Source organism: Camelus bactrianus, chromosome 16 (genome assembly GCF_048773025.1).
Source record: "Camelus bactrianus isolate YW-2024 breed Bactrian camel chromosome 16, ASM4877302v1, whole genome shotgun sequence".
In the NCBI taxonomy this organism is placed as follows: Eukaryota; Metazoa; Chordata; class Mammalia; order Artiodactyla; family Camelidae; genus Camelus; species Camelus bactrianus.
In genome coordinates this window covers 4,802,652-4,823,646 of record NC_133554.1, presented here as the reverse complement: position 1 = coordinate 4,823,646, position 20,995 = coordinate 4,802,652, and the positions used below count along the sequence as shown (strand labels likewise).

The 20,995-nt window shown below is 46.5% G+C and overlaps 1 protein-coding gene across 2 annotated transcripts in view; it reads left to right on the top strand.

The window, feature by feature from the left end:
- DNAH9 (dynein axonemal heavy chain 9) overlaps positions 1-20,995 on the top strand; it is a 276,427-nt gene that overhangs the window by 64,885 nt on the left and 190,547 nt on the right. For both annotated transcript variants that reach the window (XR_012499359.1, XM_074342145.1), the window contains exons 20-26: positions 6,806-7,676; positions 10,142-10,272; positions 10,614-10,740; positions 15,125-15,277; positions 16,475-16,600; positions 18,824-19,063; positions 19,406-19,566. Coding sequence is in view for 1 of the 2 variants with exons in the window: in XM_074342145.1 (XP_074198246.1) it covers positions 6,806-7,676; positions 10,142-10,272; positions 10,614-10,740; positions 15,125-15,277; positions 16,475-16,600; positions 18,824-19,063; positions 19,406-19,566 (1,809 nt within the window). In the remaining variant the exon portion in view is untranslated. The remainder of the gene's footprint in view (positions 1-6,805; positions 7,677-10,141; positions 10,273-10,613; positions 10,741-15,124; positions 15,278-16,474; positions 16,601-18,823; positions 19,064-19,405; positions 19,567-20,995) is intronic.

The following is a 20,995-nucleotide window of genomic DNA, read 5'->3' as shown; positions in this document are numbered from 1 at the left end:
GTGGCCCCTCCAAGATGACGAAGGCTGTGCAAATGCTTGGCCTTAAAAAAAAAAAAAGTGTAGGGGCTTCTGTGTCTCCAGGTCCATAAAGGGATTGTATATAATCAAATGACAATTTTTTACTATAGTGTTCATATTCTAAGTTCTCACAGACCAGTTATTTTGTTTTGAAAAAGCAGCTGGTAGAGTCTTAAAACAATTTTGGAAGACGTTCTAGTGGCCTCACGGCAGGAGGCGAGGTGAGGGATGTACTTCAAGGTGTGCTTTCTCCGCTTAGTACCGCTCAGCCACCTCCCCACTTGTGGTTAGGGCCCTTTCCGCAAACAAAGCAGCTGGGACGGGCAGCGCCGGTCACGGGTGCCTGCGTGCGCGCACACGGGTTCCTTCCTCGGAGGCTCCCTCCCTTGGGGGAGGGCTCTGCGGGGTGGCTCCTGGCCTGCTGCTCAGGGCTGGGGTTCCAGCCAGGAGGCCCAGCCGGTTCTGGTGGCTCTGTGTCGTGGCGTGCCAGCTGCGGTGTGTGCCCCCCCTCAGCCCAGCTCCAGGACTTGCTTTTTGTTCTCCTAGCTGGACTTCCTTTGGGGTCTCGTCTGTAGTTTCGGTTAGATAGACTTGGAAGACTCCAGACTGAAAAATGCCCTGTGTGAGGAACAAGGAAACTTCATTTTCAAGAGTAACTTACTCACAGAAAGTTTACATTGGGAGATGCATGTTAAAGCAACAAATGAAACCGGAAAAAAAATTACAGCTTTATTGGAAGGAAATGCAACATAATGACTAAGTACATGGACTCTGGAGTTGGTGAGCCCAGCGTCTACTCTCAGGTCTACTGCTCACGGCCCAAGGCAGGGCAGTCATGTGACATCTCTGTGCTTCTCGTTTCCTCATCTGCAAAATGAGGCTGGTAATGGTATCTGCCACAGAGTGTTGGTGATAGGATTAAGTAGCGAATCTTCCTGACTTTTTAGTATAGGACGTGGCACTCAGGTAACCAGCCAGTCCCTGGTTTACCTGGGACTCTTCTGGTTTTAGCACTGGAAGTCCCACATCCAGGGAAGCCCCTCTGTTTCAGGCAAACTGAGGCTGTTGGTCACCCCGCCTGGCACACAGTGATGGCCTACCTGTTATTATTCATTCATCAGACATTTATTAAGCACCTGCCATCTCCCACACACTATACTTGAGGCTAGAGAGAACAAGACGGTACGCTAAGAGGCAGGGAAGGACAGACACAGAAGCTGTGCTTAAGATGAACATGCAGCACAGGGCTCTAAAGCAGGGGCCACCATTTTGGCTGCACAGTAAGATCACCTGGGGAGATTTTAAAACTTGCATTGTTCCTTCTGTCCCACACTCACTAAATCGGACTCTCTGGGGGTGAGACGGGGCATCAGTAGTTTGTAGTGCTCCCCAGGTGATGACAGTGTACAGCCAAGTGAGAGGCTGCTGGCCTCAGGGGCAGTAACTGCTCCCCTTTTAAGCAGTCATGCCAGGGCGTGAAACTCCAAATGAGACTGTGCGCCTTCAGAACAGTGGCCTAGGGGCTGTGCCCTGTTCCAGAGAAACATCTGCTGCTCAGAACATTTGTGGAACTCCTTGTGGGACTGCTCTTTCAGAGTCTGAAGCCTGTTCTCTGGACTCTCCTTTGGGGCTGCGTTTGAACGTCTGAAGTTCAGCACTGATCACACAGGGCCAAAGCTGAAGAAGGAGGTGCATGGCCAAGCTGGCACTACTGCTTAGTGTTCACAACACCCACACCAAAGGCAACAGCCGTGAAGATGGTGACACTGATATCTTTACATCATCTGTCTTGTCAAAAAAGTTCAAAAGAGGGATTCCAGAGATGTTTGGTGAAATATTTTCCCGAACAGACTTCTGAGACTGCCTGAAAGGGAACAGTGCTCGTTTGCTGGTGTGTTTCTGTGTGTCTGATGGAAATCTGGTACCCCCCGTTCGTGGTCACATAATGTGTGTGTGTTGATCAGGTCTTGTTTGTTAATTTGATAGCTGCGTTGGTTTTTCTTTCTTGCACGTGTATCTGGTGGCTGTGAGGATATTGCTACCCTTTGCTGGGTTTTCCAAATTCACATCTGTTACTTTAACATGCAGATGAATCTTTGCAAGAGAATACTTTGAAAAGAACTGCTCACAGCAGTGTGCAAAGCCAAACATTACTGCAATTTTGATGTATTTCTCTTCTAGTCAAGAAAACGATCAAAACTAGAGCAGAATCATGGATTTATTGCTGAAGGAAATCTTGGTGGTTGTCAGCTCATGGGTTTGTTTCTTAGTTTAGTGTGCATGAATGTGTGTGTTTAAAATGTTTAGATACTGTGTGCGGCAAATGAGTTCTGTTCTGGCTCCTTCACTTTTAGATCACTCACGAATTTCTAAAATGCAGAACCTGGGGTGTCCTCTGTGAATGCGAGTTTCTCTTGCTGATTAGATGACAGTTGATGCTCACATTGATCTCTTCTTTGGGAGGAAAAGGAAAGTGTGTGTCTCGAAAGGCTCTCGGTCTGACAGGTGCAGGGTGAAGGCAGGCGGCTTGGGGTGAGATCCTTTCTTCATGTGCAAGTTGAGTTTTTCTACCTCCTGTTCTTAACTCGAGGCTGTCTCAGCACATTCCCAGCGGAGCTCTCTCACGTCACGTAATTGGCTGAATCACCGCACCTGGGTTCAACGACTTGCCACAACTCTTAAAATTGGGGACTCATTCTCCCCATTGAGTGGAAGGGATGCTCCACACTTGCAGTGGTTTTCTCTTCCTCAGTCTTCCTGCCCCTGAGCACAGGCCTGGCCTTAAGGAATGATGCCATGTCAGCCAGTCTTCTTACCACATCAGGATCAAGGTGATCCAGGGGTTTCTCAGCCAAAGCATTTGTTCCCTATGAGAGACCATCATTGTTTCCAGCTGGCCAGCGGCCAGAGTCAGTGAACGGTTGGGAGAACCTTCGTGAAGACACCCGCCCACTGGGTGCTGTTCTGCATGACAGCCAGAGGAAGCCAGGCTTTCCAGACAGCCCAGGGCAGCAAACGTGAGGGAAGAAGGGCCTTTGTCTTACTTGTGCAGGGTCTGTTGTCTCTCCAAAAGCTGGAGAAAAGAGCGGTATTGGTCTTCAGCTCTCCCAGGCACACATCAGCACCCTCAGACATGTCATCGGTTCTGCGTGACCCTGTTCTTGCAGTTAATCTGATTCACTCACATGATTCAGGCTTCCACGGAGCACAAGAGGTTGTGATCTCAAGAGCAGAGTTGGCAAAAAATGTGTAAATACTGGGGTTTTCAGGTAATACACATCCCCTGACCTCAAGGACGTACAGCCTCAGGGTCAATTTCAAAAATGAGTAACTAGACATTTTCATTGAGTGCCAACTTTAATGCTCCCTGAGGAGGCAGTTCATACCCCTTGCAGGAAATGGAGCTTGAGCCAGTGGGCAAATGAGAATTAGCTATTTGGAACAAAAAGAGGAGTGGAAAGCGAGGATATTCCAGGCAAAGGAAGCAGAACATACAGAGACACGGGAGGATGAAACAGAACAAACAGGTGGAGAACTGCGTGTGTGTGTGGCTCGGATGCAGGCAGCGGGAGATGAGGATAGAGGGTCCCAGTGACCAGGCTCTGAGCACAGATGAGCATTGAGTTGTCCAAGCATGAGAACAACACATGTCCTGTAGACACCACTCTATCGTGGCTGCAGAGAACAGAACGAAGCGGGACATACTCAAGGCCGGGGCTCCACGGGAGGGTGATTACAGCAGCCGGGGTGAGAAGCGGGGGCCCTGAGCTGAAGCAGTGGCAGTGAGCATGGGGAGAGAGCAGGGTGGATGTGAGGGAGATGGAGGAGGAGAACCAGCAGGACTGATGGAATATGGGAGAGGGGCAGGGAGAGAGTTGTGCATGGCTCTCCATCTTCCATCTAGACAAGAAAGTGGAAGGCGGTGTGTCCCACTGCTCCTGAGATGGGGCCACAGGATGGGGAGGACTGAGAGTTCACCAGCCCCAAGTGGGCACGTCGAGGTCTGTGATACCTCTGGGGTGTTGAGCAGAGGTGTGGCGCTGTTCCTTGTGCGTACAGGTGTGGTGCTGAGGTTGGCATTTACCAGCTGCCGGCTTCCCAGGGATTCGTTTAAGTCACTTATTCCTCTCTCTCTCTCTCTATGCCCAGGTCTAGGTCGGGCCTGAATCAACGCTTTTTCCAAGTTCGCACACATGAGTATTACCATTTCTCTTAATTATAGCTTTATTCATCCAGACTTTCCAGGCATTTCTCTTTTAGATTAAAATACTTTTGCATTATGATTTCAATTTCAAAGACTAACTACTCCCTTTTCCCTCCCGCTACTTTCTTGTTCTCATGCCGTATTGCTCCCCCAGGCTCTGGAGAACTGCTTCAAGTTTATTAGGCACATTAATCAGGTCTGTGTATATCCTGACAGTTTGCACTAGAGCTTTGAAATGGGAAGAGGGTTACCTGCTCTCCCGTCTAGAGGTTTCCTTTCACTGCTTAGGTCAAATTAACTTTCATGTGTGCTCAGCAACAGGAAATGACTGTCCACAAATTTAAACTATAAACAAAAATTATGCCACAGGGCAAATAAAGTTTGGAATAGGTTTGACAAATGATCACCTCTTACAAATATTTGAGGAACCGATATTGATTCAAGGATGTTCATATGTGCTGGGGAAAGAAGAGTTAGAAAGATCATTTATTATCCTCTGTGCGTACCCTGCCGGACCCTCATAGCTCCTATCTTCCCTAATGTTCCTGAGTGATATTCTGTTAATAAGTTGGACAGAACGTGGGCTCTTGGAATTTGTCTGATCTCATACTAACACCAAGAAGCTAAGTTCACTTGCCAGGTTCACTCTAGTCAAGATGGAAAGTAGAACCAACATACTCCAACAACAAGTCTTTGGAAACAAAGGTTGGGCAGAAGGACCGTTCGTGCTCGGTAGTCTTTCCTGCTGGCCCACTTGCCGTGAGGGTATTAGTTTCTTTCCTTCTAGTGCTTTCTCCACGGCTCTCACAAGGGAGAAAGCTCCTTGCCTATGTAGACAAAGGGCCCTCTTCAGCTCTGAGGACTCCAGCCTGTTCCGAAGCACTTGGGAGCTGGACAGCGGTGAGATGCGGGATGATGTTCATTCTCATCCTCTTAAGATGAAAATCCACAGCCAGAGCACAGGAGCCAGAACTATGTAGATGGAACAAGCCGGAATGAAACGTAGCAAGCGTCACGGTTGATCTGACACTGACTTAACGGCATGCGTAACTGTTGTTGTGTTGCATGGTAATTAGGCTTGTGGCGAGCAGCTCAGGTAAACGACTTTAATTAGGATTACTTTCCATCCGTCAAGTCAAATGTTTCCAAAGACAACTGAGAGAAGGCATTTGTGTGCCATCCTCTTCCCTTTTCTCTCCCCCGTACCCCACCGACACACACACAAACGCGCTCGCACGCACACGTGTGCTTGTTTGAGAACAGTTCTCTAGTCGCTTCTTTCCTCTCAACAGTTCCTTTATGATGATCCCCGTGGTGCTTATTCTGATTTTAGAGAAACATGGTATTCACACTTAAGTCATGGTATGCCCAATATCTAGCCCTCCCAGCACACAGCAACCAGGGGACCTGAGACTGTGATGGGAGGAAAGGATAAAGGGAGGCCGGGGGAGGAAAACTCAGGCTCTGGGTGGTCCTGACCCCAGAACCTTACCTGCCCACGTGGGTCCCTCTGTGTGTACAGTTCTCATGCTCTGCCAGGAATGCACGATGGAGGGGTAGCAGTGTAAAGTAGGTTAATGCCGGTGAGGCTCAGGAGCAGCAGTGGGTGCTGTGAGCACCGGGGAAAAGAGGGTGGGTAAGGAGACATGCACTAAAACTGTGAAGCTCGATGCAGTGCTTACAGGAGTCAAGTGCAGAACCAAAGGCTGCCCCAGGTGGCAGGAGGAGATGAGGGGCAACTTGATGGACGCTCCTAGGAGGTGAGGAGCCCTACGGGAGGCACACAGGGAGGGAAGGTACAGGACGCAGTGAGGGCCCTGTGCTCAGATTTCAAGGACCCTCTCAGTGGTTCTCAAACCTGGAGGCACTGTTCCCTGAAGGTGATGCTGGTCATTAGCGTGAGTTTCCCCACAGAGAAGGGCACCAACCTGGCACATCAGAATCACCTGGGGAGTTTGAAAAATTCTGTCACCTGGGTCCCATCCCCAAAGATCCTAAATTAGTCCAGGGAGCAGCCTGGGCATGGAACCATTTAAAGCTTCCAGGAGATTCTAACATGCAGCCAAGACTGAGAGCCACTGCCCTACAGGGAGCCATGCCAGAGCTGGTCAGGGTTGGACGTCCAAGTGCCAGTGACCTCACTTACAGACCACCCAGCATGAGCAGCTCCTGGCAGGAGCTTTGTGTTTGCAGTAACATGACAACGCTCTTTTGTGTCGAGTGGTCCAGAGGCCACCAAGTGGAAGCAGAGTCTAGACAGGGCGTGAACAAAGGGGTGTCCCCCACTACCCCTGGGTGGGGGCGGTGGGGGATGGGAGGAGTATTTTTATTACCGTCTCAGAGGTGAAGAACAGATCCAAACACGGCGCTCCTCTGGAATTGTCCTTCCTCCAACTGGTTATGCTCATCCCGCTCCAACCCACCCAACCCACCCTGAATGTCTTCTTCCCAGGCTTTGGTGAAAGTCACTGCTCTTTGCTAAAATACTAAGCATTTAAAGATTTGAGCTGGTATCACTCGGGTAACTCTAAGAAATGGCCCCTGTGTGCCCTACTGATAAAGGGAAAACATTGTGTTTTGTAGGTTTGATAGTACTGACCCTCATCAAATGCTGGATGCCAGGCACATTGAGATCCAGCAGATGGAATCCACCGTGGCCTCCATTTCCAAGTCCGCCAGCTTGTTCGAGGTCAGTGTGCCAGACTACAAGCAGCTGAGGCAGTGTAGGAGGGAGATATGCCAGCTGAAGGAGCTCTGGGACATGATTGGGATGGTGACCTCCAGCATCCACGCCTGGGAGGCCACCCCATGGAGGAATATCAACGTGGAGGCCATGGAGCTGGAGTGCAAACAGTTTGTCAGGCTTATCCGGGCCCTGGACAAGGAGGTCAGGGCCTGGGAGGCCTTCACAGGCCTGGAAACCACCGTGCTGAACACGCTGACCTCCCTGAGGGCCGTGGCCGAGCTGCAGAACCCAGCCATCCGGGAGCGGCACTGGAGGCAGCTGATGCAGGCCACAGGCGTGAGCTTCACTGTGGATGAGGGCACCACCCTGGCTCACCTCCTGCAGCTCCAGCTGCACCACTTTGAGGACGAGGTCCGGGGCATTGTGGACAAAGCTGTGAAGGAGATGGGCATGGAGAAGATCTTGAAGGAGCTGCAGACCACCTGGGTGGGCATGGAATTCCAGTACGAGCCCCACCCACGGACCGGCATGCCCCTGCTGCGGTGTGATGAGGACCTCATCGAGGTTCTGGAGGACAACCAGGTCCAACTTCAGAACCTGATGATGTCCAAGTACATTGCTTTCTTCCTGGAGGAAGTGTCGGGCTGGCAGAAGAAGCTGTCCACCGCTGACGCTGTCATCTCCATCTGGTTTGATGTGCAGCGCACGTGGTCTCACCTGGAAAGTATATTCATTGGATCTGAAGATATCCGGGCTCAGCTGCCCCAGGTACCCGCTAAGGAAATCCTGCTCCCTCAGTTTCCTCCCCCGAGTCGAGGGACCGCCCCCCAGTTCCTGCGTCCTCTAGACCTTTCCTCCTCTGCCTCCTGCCTTGGCTTCACTCCAGGGTACCTCCAACAAGCGTTGACCTTACAAGCCAAAAGTCAGGTGGGAGAAAAGAGAGAAAGTGATATGCGTGCCCATCAGTTTGTTCTTAAATGGGTAGGAAGAAGCAAGGAGAACCTGGCTTTAAAAACAAACAAAATTGTACAAGAGAAATTTCAAAAATACGAACTGCTCTTGGGTTGCCCCACAGATCATTACAGTGCAGGTGTCGACTGGAAGTGAGCATCCTTCTAGGCAAACTCAAGTTCCTTCTCTGCAGCGAGCTGTTCTGTAAACCTCCGGTCTGTACCCACTTGCTAAGCAGCGGTCTTCAGCCAAATGCTAAATGAGGAATTTCTCTAAAATATGCATTCTTCTCATTACTACCTTTCCTGTAGTGGTTTGCCCCTTCTAATTTGTCCTAATTCATGTGCCATTAATTAACCTCCTCTCAGTGGACTCTAATTCATTAGGAAAAAAAATTTTTTTGCAGACTTTTTCTGTATCTCTCAGCATAGCAAGCTCTTTGCTTGCAAATCAGTTTGATTCCAAAATGTCACATGTTGTGCAGACCTTGTCTGAAAGTTAAAGCACATTCTATCAAAACATGGTATTTTTCCAGCTCATGCCACAAAAGCGTATTTAATGTAATAAGGCAGATTAAAGGTTGTACATTTGCAATGAAAAAAAAAAAGAAACAATTCTGCTCTCTGTTGTAATTAAGTGAAGCTAATAAGCCAGATTTTATTTATCTCCAGTGCTAGTGAATAAGGAAGCACAGGGTTAATGAGAAGGGGCGAGGACGAGGACGTAGGTGCAGACTTTTGTAGATGGTTTAAAGGAGACGTTTGAGAACTTTCAATTAAACATAGTAAAGAATTCGCATCACTGACGTCTGTGGTTTGTGTGTAAAACATGTAAATACACTTATTTTCTTTGTATTAACAATATGGTAACAAAGACAATTCCAAAATACAATAAAATCAGTCATAATCTTACACCGTAACTAGTAAATATTTTCATTCATTATGAATATTTCCCAACTTTTTTTCACATCTACACGTGTTTTTACATAATTGCTCTCAATGTAATTACAATTTTCTATTCAGCTCTTTTCATTCGAACATTTATGTTGGACATTTCCGATACTTCTGTAACCTCGACACTTTTTTGTTTTTAATTGGTGTAAAATATCTCATTGTGGAGTCATAATTCACTTCAGCCCACCCTCTTGTTTTTGTATCTTAGGAGAAAGGCGTGGGTCACAGAGGCCCCAGCAGGCCGGGGCCACTGGCGAGGCTTGGGTTCTGACTCTCCCACTTGCAGCTGCAGGGCCTTAGGGAAGTTACTTAACCTTTCAGTGCCTTGATTTTCTCATATGTAAATTGGGACTAATACTGGTAACTACTTCAGGAATTTAATTAAAATCGGGCACAGAGCACATACCATTATGATTGTTATGTAATAATAACAACACAAGTGCTCACCAGGTGCCAGGTGTTGGCCTAAAGTGCTTTGCATTTTTTATTGTCTCAGTCATTTCAACAACACTGTGAGGGCTTGTGTGTTTAGGGGAAATGATACCTAATTAACTTGGACATCGTGCCAGCACATTTGCTGTGGGAAAACTTGACTTTGGTTATGTAAACTTTTGCACGGACCCAGAAACAACACTGGGTCCATTTTCTCCCTGACTTAGGAGTTATGTATCTTGTGTGGTCTGCAACCCTGCTGGGGGCGGAGAAGTCCCTGAGACCTTTCCAGGAGATCCTCAAGGTCAAAACCATCTCAATAACACTACTAAAATGGTATTTGCCTCTTTTGCTCTGAGCATACAGTGGAGTTTTTCAGAGGCTACTTAACGTGAGGTCATGACAGATTGGATGCAGAAGCAGAGGAGAGAATCTGTCCATCCTCTAAGTCAGACATTAAAGGGATTTGTCCCCCCCACCACCAAAAAGTGAAATGATGCCACTTTTTCCTCTAAGTTACATTGTTTCGGAAAATATAACTGTTTTAGATAAAAACATGGTATTATGTTAACATAATTTTGATCTAAAAGTAACATAGAATTATTATTGTTGTCTTTAAAAATTTATCAACTAGCTTTTAATGTAGGAGATACATCGATAGATATAATATTACCTACATAAACAAAGTCTCTTTTCACACCTCAGTAATTTTTAAAAACATAAAGGGGTTTTAAGACCAAAATGTTTGAGAACCACTGTTTCCAGCTAAAGGCGTTCCCTTCTTTAAGACTAATCTGTAGTAGACAACGTAGGACCAGGTTTCAGAAGCAGACTCGAGGGTAGCTCCTTGGCATCGAGGGGAGTGATGGCTAACCTTTTCCACATTTTTATTTGCAGGATTCTAAAAGATTTGAAGGCATCGACATTGACTTTAAAGAGCTAGCTTACGATGCTCAGAAAACTCCAAACGTAGTGGAAGCCACCAACAAGTCAGGTCTTTATGAGAAACTGGAAGATATTCAGAGCAGGTGATGGTCAGCTTGCAGCCTCTTGTGTAATGGAGGAGGCGGCGTCCCCTTTCCCCTCTCTGTCTCTAAGGTCCTTGCCTTATTTAACTGCTTCTGAGAGAGTGCGTGTGTCTGGTGTGTGCCTTGATTTGCCGATGTGCTCGGGTAATCTGGGGCATTATTACAGGTGTTTATTCTGATGAAAATGTACCAGGGTGGATGTTCGCACCCACTCATATGTGTTCGACGCGCTGATTTCTGTGTGTAATCCACGTCGCCCTTGTTTGCCTTTAGGTGATGTCTATGTACTATACCTGGGTACATTTGGGCCAACTTAATTAGGACATTCTTTGTGCCCTCAGATTGCACCTGTGTGAGAAGGCCCTGGCAGAGTACCTGGATACCAAAAGGCTGGCCTTCCCTAGGTTTTACTTTCTCTCCTCTTCCGACCTGTTGGACATCCTCTCCAATGGCACAGCCCCGCAACAGGTAAGTTGGGGAAGTACTTACAGAAACATCCAGAAGGACCAGGGGGCTCTAGCAGGAGAATTTCAGTTCCCCGTTATGCCTCCTACCTGGCAGAGTGCGTATTTCAGACCTGCGTTGCCATCGCATTGTTCCGAACCTCAGAGCTTTCTCCCTTCCCACTACTGCGGCTTCTCAGGGTTCCCCTCCAGCCCAGCCTTGGCTGTTACTCCCTAGAGTCAGAGAAGCTTTGAGGATGGCAAAGGCGGAAGGGGCTAAGCCTTTTCAGAGAGTGCCTCTGATGTGATTCTGAAGAGAGATACAGTAAATAGCAGGCAAAAGTAATAGCTAAAATTTCCACGGAGAGAGAATTTTGGAAGTTGTATTAATGGGACATTGAGGTGGTTTATATGAATGTGTATGAGGAACCCAAAATTTGGGGTTCTAGCCACTGATTAACCATATAGTCTTGGGTATATCACTTCCGTGTGACAAAACTTTCCTTATCTTAAAATAGAAGCCTACCATGTTACCATTTTAAAAAATATTTAAGTATCTATCTTAGTCTATCTGACATTTCAATTAGCATTAATCCTTCTAGGTCCATCCATGTTGTTGCAGATGGCAAGATTTCATTCTTTTTTATGGCAGACTAGTATTCTATTTTATGTATATATATATATATATATATATATATATATACACACACACACACCATATTTCTTTTATTCATCCATCTGTTTTCATTTATATGTGGAATCTCAAAAACAAAACATGAATAAATGTAACAAAACAGAAACTGACACAGATACAGAGAACAAACTAGTAGTTGCCAGAGGGGAGGGGGGTTGAGGGACAGATGAACTAGGTGAAGGGGATTAAGAGGTACAAACTACCAGTTACAGAATAAATAAGTCGCAAGGATGTAACCTACAGCATAAGGAATGTAGTCAGTATTACATAACTTTGTATGGTGTGTACAACCCACTGTGTTGTACACCTGAAACTAATATAAATATTGTAAATCAACTGTATTTCAATAAACAAGAAAAAAGTAAAACTACATATATATGTATATATATTTTCTAATGGAAGCACTGTTGTATTTCGAGCTGTAGACAGTGGTTCTCAAACTTGAAAGTTCCCCAGAATCACGTGGAAGGCTTGTTAAAATACGGATTCCTAGACGCCACCCGCAGAGTTTCTGACTCAGCGGGTCTGGGTGGGGCTGGGGAATCTGCATTTCTAAGAATTTCCGAAGAAGTGTTGCTGCTGGTCTGAAGACCACATTTTGAGAACCTCTGCTACAGATCATGGAGTCTGGGTCTCAAAATGACCAACAGGAAGGAAGGATGATGTCTCTACGGTATGATCCTTTAGCTTCCCTCCCTTCTCACCCAAAGAAGGTTCAAGATTTGTTTGTGGTTCTCATTACCCTTTACACAGAGGGTATACAGTCAAAACACTGCATGCAGAAGTTCCTTGGGTGAGTTCTTCTCCACCTTTGGTGTGACTTTTTTACTCATTTGAAGTATAGCTGGGTTCATCTCTTTCTTTTTACTTTTCTGTTTTAGGGGTTTCCCATCCTCATTGATTTGGTTGTTTAAATACATAGAATTCTGAAAAGCTATGCAAAAAAATAAGTGAGAAATGGCAGTCCTTCCCCCATTCCTTCCAGGTCATCACTGCCTCCCCTCCTCCCACTGAGGCAGCCAATTCCATTAGTTTCTGGTTTCCCTTTCCTACGTTTATCTCTGAAAAAATAGGCAGATGTGCATTTACATTTGTACATGTACCTCTTCTTCCTTCCCCTTCTTTCTTACACCAAAGGCAGCACACTGTATATACTTGTTGGCAGTTTGCTTTTTTTTTTTTTCATAGTTGCATGTCCTAGGAATTACTTCATGTCACCCATATCAATTCAGAGGTATCTTCCTCGCTTTTTTTAATACCTGCATCATACTCCATAGTCTAACATACCATAGTTTGGCCTTAGGTTATTTATACTATTTTATAATTACAAATAATGTGGCATTGAATTAACTGTAGGCTTTGTATTGTTGGACGTCTGTCTTTCCGGTAAATTTCTGGAAGCGACATTGCTGGGTCACAGGGTAAATGCGTTTGTGGTCTTATTAGATACTGCCACACCCAGCCCTCCATAGGGAGTTACTTCCTCTTAAATCACCACCAGTCATGGATGAGAGCTTCTCCAGCAGAGCCAAAAGATGGCACCCATGCCTAAGTTTTCTGTCTTTGTCATTAATTTTCTTACCAATCGGAATGATGCTTTCTGTTTGTTGGTAAGAAGCAATTACTAAAAAGAGGTTATCTCTGATAATTAAAGCCCCTTTTCCTCTATAGGTTGAAGTATTTATTAAGTAGCCCAGATATGGTGGAATTTAAATATTTATTACATTGACATTCTGTCTCATAACTTTATTTTCATTAATTCTGTGTATAGGAGGGGTTAAAGATCACTGCCCGATCTTTCATGGCTTTAATACATGATAGACTCACTCTTAAATGTTTATTTTTATTTATCTTTTACTTAGTTTGAGTAAATCTTTAAGCAGTCCTCCCCCACCCTCTTCCCCGGGAGAGGAAGAAGGACAGAACAGTTCCCAAGTCATTCTGTGCCTGCAACTCTGTAGTTTTCACACGTGAGTGGCTGGCTGGGTTTGGAAGTCATGAGTCACAGCAATTTCCCTTCAAATCTCTGAAGACATAGCTCTGCTGTTTCTTGTTACAGAGAATTCATCTGAGGCCTGCCTGCTTTTTTTTTTTTTTAAACCTTTCTAGGTAGCCTAATTTCTTTCTAGTTAAATCTCTATAGAAATAAACATTTAAATTAATTTTTAATTTTTGAAAATGTCTATATGTTAAGATACTGCTTTATTTTATTAATTTTTCTAACACGTGATGAGTTTTTTCACTAGGAATTTCACTGTCTTGGAAAAGTTTTCTTTCAGTATGCTGTTATGTAATATTTCTATTCCAGTCATCTGGATAATTTTTTTCTCACGTTAATCATATTTCCATGAGTTGAGATGATTACTTTCCTATATTCATACATATTTGCATATATCCATACATATTTTTCTCTCTTAGTACTCTTCCTTGGCGTTCTTCTGTAGTTTCTCAAGTTCATCCACCATGTTTAATTTGTGTGTGTTGATTTGGTCCTTTTGTATTGCTGATGTTCCAAACTGTGCTGTGTCATTTGTTGGTTTCCTTATTTCTCTACCTCTACCAACTCTTCTTGCCTTTCACCTCGTATTTTATGGAGTTCATGTTTTCCTTTTGTTTAATTCAAAACAAAATGATGTGATATTTTTCATAACTACCTCTTTTCCTTTATTAAAAGAAGAACTACTTGTTTTTCCTTTATTTTTTGCTTTATTAAAGCTTCTAATGTATGTGCTTACTCTGTCTCTTGAGTCCTGCTTTCTCCTTCTTTTAAATTGTGGGATAACTTAATAGCTCTCATGTTAGTTGTTGTTTTTGTTTTAATCCACTATTTGCTCTTGGATAAAGAAAGGTCTGTCTCATCCCAGTATTTGCTCCAAGTCACTGTGGGTGGGATCTCCTCTAGTACCTTCACAGTTTACTTCAGCACTCTTAGAATTTTTCCTCTCGTCTCATAAGCTAGAGAGCTCATTGTTGTAAACTTAAGGACCACAACTCAGGGTACCAGCAGACTGTTGTATTAAAAACAACCTCTGCTAGGGGCAGCTTTCTGTTTGTTGTTTCTTCTTCACCTGCTGTTCCTCTCATCTCAGGACCACAGTGCAGCTCTATGTAGCATCGCTCCTAGAGTTACTGCCCAAGGCATCACACTGTAAAGGGCCTCTGTGTCACGAGACGCCATGCTAGAGAAAAGCCCTGTCACGACCAAGCTTTCTGCTCGGTGTGGGCACGCTGACTCTGGCTTTGGACCCTCCAGAGGTTGATCTACACCAAAGTGGTTCCTACAACTGAGTCATTTCTTCCACAGGCCACCGTCACCACTGCCCTTGACCCTCCAGGTTTGGGCATGTTAGCATTCTTCTGCAGACTGTCCCCTGCCTATCTCCTCCTACAGCAGTGTTTCTTTAAGAAGAGAGCTTATGAATTAATCATCACGTTTTGTTCCAATCTGTTTCCATCTGTAGTAGATCAAGCAGAAATTAACCAAACTTTTGCAGCTTCATTAGTTTGCAGCTAGTGCGCGATACCCACTAGATCTGTCTTCCTTTTACCCAATCCAGTTGGCTCCCATCTTCACCTTCTCTTCATTCCCACAAGCTTCCTTCTAAGTGTTTGGTACCCAACGCCCTGATGGTTGCCAGGGGGTAGACTCTAAGCAATGCTAATAAGTGACTTCCTGGTCATGCTCTCCACTCCTTTGGCCTGGTTTCCTTCATAGGTTCAACGCCACCTTTCCAAACTCTTTGACAATATGGCCAAGATGCAATTCCAGCTAGACGCCAGTGGGAAACCAACCAAGATAAGTCTTGGCATGTACAGCAAGGAAGAAGAGTATGTGGCCTTCAGCGAGCCATGTGACTGCAGTGGGCAGGTAGGTAATGGAGAAGTCCTTCTTCTCTCAAGTGTCTGCGCTCACATACAGATGGCATCAGCCTTCAGAATGGCCCTTGTGACGTTGGGCCAGAACTGCTGTCTGTGCCCTGGGACGGGCAGTTCCCTTGACTCAAACCAACATTGGGGCAGCTTCCAGTGCCCGCTTTCCTCTCCAGGAGGGACATGTGTCAATATCCATACATCTCCTTAACCAAAGACCTGTGCAGAGAGGAATAAAATGCACATAAACAACTACCTGAGAGGATTTCAGAATGATTAGCAGCACCAGGAGATGTTCACATGACTAGCCCTGGAGCACCCCTCAGGGGGGTCTGGGACACTGACATCTTCCCTGGGAAAAAATGCCCTTTGAAATCGACCATTTTTCTGAGAGGTGACTTCTCTGTACAAATCCATCTTGCACAGCTGTGCTCCATGGAGGACCAACTGCCACCTGCTCCAGGAGCTGCTGGCTCCTCGTTTCCCAGCTACAATTCACAAAACACAAAGCTTGCAATGGTTCTCTCCTAAAAACGCCTTCCCATCTTTCACTATCACTACTAAAGTATGATCCCTTCCTTGTTCGTTGTCCTAAATGATCCAAAAAAGCATTGTGCCCGCAGTTCTAATCTAGTCCAGAGTAACACCTGGAGAAAGACCTTTTACAGTGTTCTACCACCTTCATCACCATGTATCTTGGAAGGCAATTCTAGTGCCAGAAAATAATCAGACACTCTCAGTTTCATGAGAGGGCCCTTGGGTTTGACTCAAACCTTGAGTGTTCTTTTTGTAGACCCAGAAAGCATTTAGTCGGAAAGTGTAATCCTGGCCTATGTCTCCATCCTCAGTGTGGACGATGTCATGACAGTCCATTGACTTGTTTACGCCAGCTCAGCCCAGGTTAAGGTTTCCCTGTGTGAACTCTGGGTGGCAGCCCCAAACCCCCTGAACCTGCTGCCCCTCCTGTGGGGCCAGTGGGCACATCCACCTGTCATTAATTGAGCCTGGTTCTCACCTATCGCTGTCCTGCGTTACACAAACGAAATGTCTCCCTGTGCCTTCTGGCAGTCATTTAGGGTTGGACATCACGCCTGGGCTCCATTTTCTTCACTCCCCCAGGCCGACTGGAAGAAATCTGCATTACTGAGCACGTCTTCTTAGGAGCCCAACGTCTAACCCTGAGTTCCTCCTTCAGGTGGAAGTATGGTTGACCCATGTGCTTGCTCACATGAAGGCCGCTGTGAGGCGTGAGATGACAGAGGGTGTAACTGCCTGTGAAGAAAAGCCCAGGGAACACTGGCTCTTTGACTATCCAGCTCAGGTATTCTCCAAACCGGGACTTCGTGGGCCCCATCCTCTACTAGCTCTCTTCCTCGGTGACCTCTGTCACCTTCCTGGGGTTGCCAGACTTACTTGTGCGTCACAGTCAGGAGAGGCTGGTCTGCGAGGGCTCAGCAAGAAGGAGCAGGGGAATTGCCAGCCATGACCTTGGAGAATGAAGAGTTATCCATTTTTACTTTGGCTACAGGAGGGAGAGAATATGAATAATTCAGCTCACTGGCCCAGCCCACTCTGTCTGTGCCAAGCTCTTCCTGTTGACCAGCAGGAAGCAGGACAACATACCCTGCCCTGCTGGGTTACAGACTGGTGTGGAGTCAGCCACTCACAGGGCGGCCGGGTGTGACGATAAAGGAGGGTCGGGGTCCTCTGGGAGCATGTAGCTGGCTATCAGGGCCCAGGGATCGCCCTCCTGAGAGTGCAATGTTCAAGCTGAGATCTGAAATAGGAGTGAAGGATGGAGGGAAGGAGCATCGAGCATGGGGAAGAGCACAGGCGAAGGCTGAGAAGTAAGGGGAGCATAAAGCCTTTGAGGAGCTGAGCGCAGCTGCAGCAAGAACGGGGGGGGGGGGGGCAGCCGATGGAGCCTGGAGAGGAAACTAGACCGTCGTATAGACCGGGAGAGGGGGTCTGATTTGATTCTGAGATTCGTCTGATCCCTTTACCAGACTCTCAGAAGGGCAATAAGAGAGAGGGGAAAGCTAGTGAGATTTTTTCAATGACTCTGCTTCAATATACCACTCCTCCCTCCCCTGTTAATGGCTAGTACAAGTGTTAGTGTATTGGGTTACAGCTGTTTGGTGGCAATTGAAGCCCTGGGTGTAGATCAGGGTGTCCTTAGAAAATATGTGGACGAAGATGAGGGTGTAGAGCAAACCCTTGAGCATCATTCAAAGGCTGAGTAGGCAAGGAGGAGCCAGTAAAGCAGAATTGAGAAACAGTACCTTTTCAGGTAGAAGGAGCACGAGGAAATGGTAATCATGGAAACCGAAACAAAGTGTTGACAGCAGGTAAAAGGTCAGTTGTGCCAAACACATCTAAGAGATCAAGCAAGATAAAGAGGCCAAGGAATATCCACGAACTTGGTGAGGCCACTTCAGTGGCGTGGTAGAGAAGAGCGACGTTGCAGGAGGTTGACAAGTGAGAAGAAGGTGGGAAAATGTTGAGAGCGAGTGCCGACAGACAGTGAGAAGAGAGATAAGCCAGTGCTGCAGAGGGGAAGAGGTGTTTTTTTAACAGTGTAATTGGCACATCACATCCAGAGCATCCCAACAAGACCACAACACAGGAGGAGCTTCTTCACAAAATCCAGTGTGTCTAAATGCAGAGGCAAAAACAGGTAGATTAGGGAGTGGTGCTTTTTACTACAGCAGAATTCTCTCCTTCACAAAGGGAATAATCCCCACCAGGATTCCTGTTTACCTGATTCAGAATTTTGAGGCAAGAAAATTTGTTACCTCTCATTGCTGTGACAGACAGACATCACCCAGAGCAGTGACACTGCAGATGGCCAGTGTCTCTAAATCCTGCTCCATGGATAATCAGAGCCATCCATTTGCCGTATTAAGTTTCTCAGCAAACAGAAGAAAAGTTCACTTGAATCACTTTTTCCATTCATTTGTTTTGAATCTCTGAAGAGTGCAAATCATATTGACCACACTGAATTCCAGTGTAATTCACCCCAACTTTCAAGAGTAAGCCTTTCAAAGTTCTAGGTTCTAAGAAATAAAAAATGTAAGGAAAGTATTATGGGCAAGAGAAAATATGTCACACGTGGTCAGCAGTGGCTCATTAAACTAGAATACTCTGACCACAGCAGGTTCCAGGAGAACAGAGCAAAGACCGTGTGTCATTGAGATGTTCAGTCAGCGTTCTGGTATTCTCCCCGGCACAGGAAGAGTGCTGCCGCTTGGGAAGTGAAAACAGGAAGATCAGTGCAGCAGCGACATTGACCAGAGCGAGCCTTTGGTTGTTCTTAACCAAATGATACATTTTTCAAGAGCAGAAAATGTTTCCCCCACTGGTGGTGTACCCACTTCACATCCCCAAGGATCTAGAGCCATGTGACCCAGTGGATCAGTGCTGGTGGGAGAGGGAGGGAAGGGGCATACGTCACCCCCATGGTTACATTCTGCTGAGTAATGAGTGGACTGGTTTTGGAGACAGTCCTGATGATGGCTTTACTGAGTGACTCATGATACCACAGGTGGCCCTGACCTGCACTCAGATCTGGTGGACCACAGAGGTGGGCATGGCATTTGCCAGGCTGGAGGAAGGCTATGAGAACGCCATGAAGGACTATTACAAGAAGCAAGTGGCTCAGCTCAAAACCCTCATCTCTATGCTGATCGGCCAGCTCTCCAAGGGGGACAGGCAGAAGATCATGACCATATGTACCATCGACGTCCACGCCCGGGATGTGGTGGCCAAGATGATCGCTCAGAAGGTGAGGCCCAAACTTGCCAGGGTGTCACTCTTTGTGGGCAGCTGCACCATGAAAATTTGGGTTAGGCCAACTCACATGTGGCCAGAACATGGGGCCCCCAGACTCAGCACTGGCCAGAGAGCTGGGTGAGGATTGTGGTGGCTGTGCCTACCTTTTAAATTCTAGCAAAACTGTAATCCAATCAGCTCATGCCTTCTGTGCTGTGGTGGGCAGCGTGCTGCTCTCTTGACTGGTACACAACACCCAAGTCATCCGGAGCCCTGTGTATCCTGTGGCCCAAGGGCCTCCTGCTACCTGTTGAATCCTGTGATTCACCCACCTGTTCTTCCGGTCTCCCTCTAGGTGGACAGTGCCCAGGCTTTCCTCTGGCTGTCCCAGCTGCGGCATCGCTGGGATGACGAGGCCAAGCACTGCTTTGCCAACATCTGTGACGCCCAGTTTCTGTATTCCTATGAATACCTGGGAAATACACCTCGCCTAGTGATCACGCCTTTGACAGACAGGTGAGCACGCCATCAGCCACTGATGCCTAGGCCATCTAGGGACAAGGCCACTGTCACTTGTATTTGTCCATGGAGCTGCAGGCTGAAGGCCTGACTTAACACAGCAGATGCGAAATAAAATAGAGTGTGTAGGGCAGAGGCCTTATCAAAACACACCCCAGAGCTAATCCATGAGCTGTGACTTTCTGAGGAATGACTGGGCAGTCCCACACCCTGGGATTCTACTACCAGCTGCGACACATACCAGCTGTTTGACCATGAAAAACTTAGGACCTAATTCTTAATTTCTTCATCTGTGAAATGGAGGTAGTAACTGTTCCTGGAAGAGGGAGTAGACCCTTGACTTTGGGGAAAGTAGTTACTAAGAATCCTGGGAAGATGGGTTAAGAGTCAGACTGTGAAGTTTGAAAATTACATTCTTTATCCAGTCAGTAGTAATAAACTATTAAAATTTTTCATCAGAGGAGTAAAGCAATGAAAACTTACTTTATGAAGATTCCTGAGAACCTGGGCAAAGGAGAGAGGACAGGGAGATAAGGTCGTGGTCCACATGAGAAATGGTATATTAATTCTGCAGAGTTGCCTATAAATTCTGTTAAAAGCTGATGCCCTTTCCCCTTGTAATCCCATTGAACACTAAATCTCTTCTTCTCCGGAAAGAGCTGCATATCTGAGTGACAGGCTCACCCTACATAAGTGACTTGTAGGTAAGGAAGAGATTGTCGTAAATTGTGAAGGTTGAAATGGCCGAATAGGAGCTGGGCCATCTTTCACTTAATTTTCTCTCTGCCTGTGTTAAGTGTCATCGCCCATGTTCTGGCTAAATCCTCAGATATATTTCCAAATGACATTTTGTTAAATTGTAATCCCTGTGCTCATGGAGTGAATAGGAATGTGTCCCAAGTCCAAAGCAGTTGGAAGTCCCTGCATCATCCATAGAGTCAGACCTCACGGTACATCTCGCCCCACGCTTTTCACTTCTTTAATTCTTTTCTCTGCCCAGGCTGGAGGGATCTTCCATCCAGAGTCCCACTCAGCCTGCTCCCCACTTACTCCTGCATCTCTCTTTTGTGGGCGCCTGCAGAGGTCACTTCACTATCTCCACTCACTCCCCACTGCATTTAGACTAAAAGCTGGATTCCTCGTGGAACCTAGTGGATCCTGCCACCTGCCCTGCCGCCTCGCCCCCTGCACTCCAGCCACACACACACACACATACCCCCATACACACCGGGTACAACCACACACATGTAATACACACACAAAGCCACACATGCAGCCACACACACACCCCTACAACCACACACATAGCCACACACACACAGCCACACACACACACACATACCCATACAATCACATACCCATATAACACACACACAGAGCCACACATGCAGCCATACACACACCCACAACCACACACATAACTACA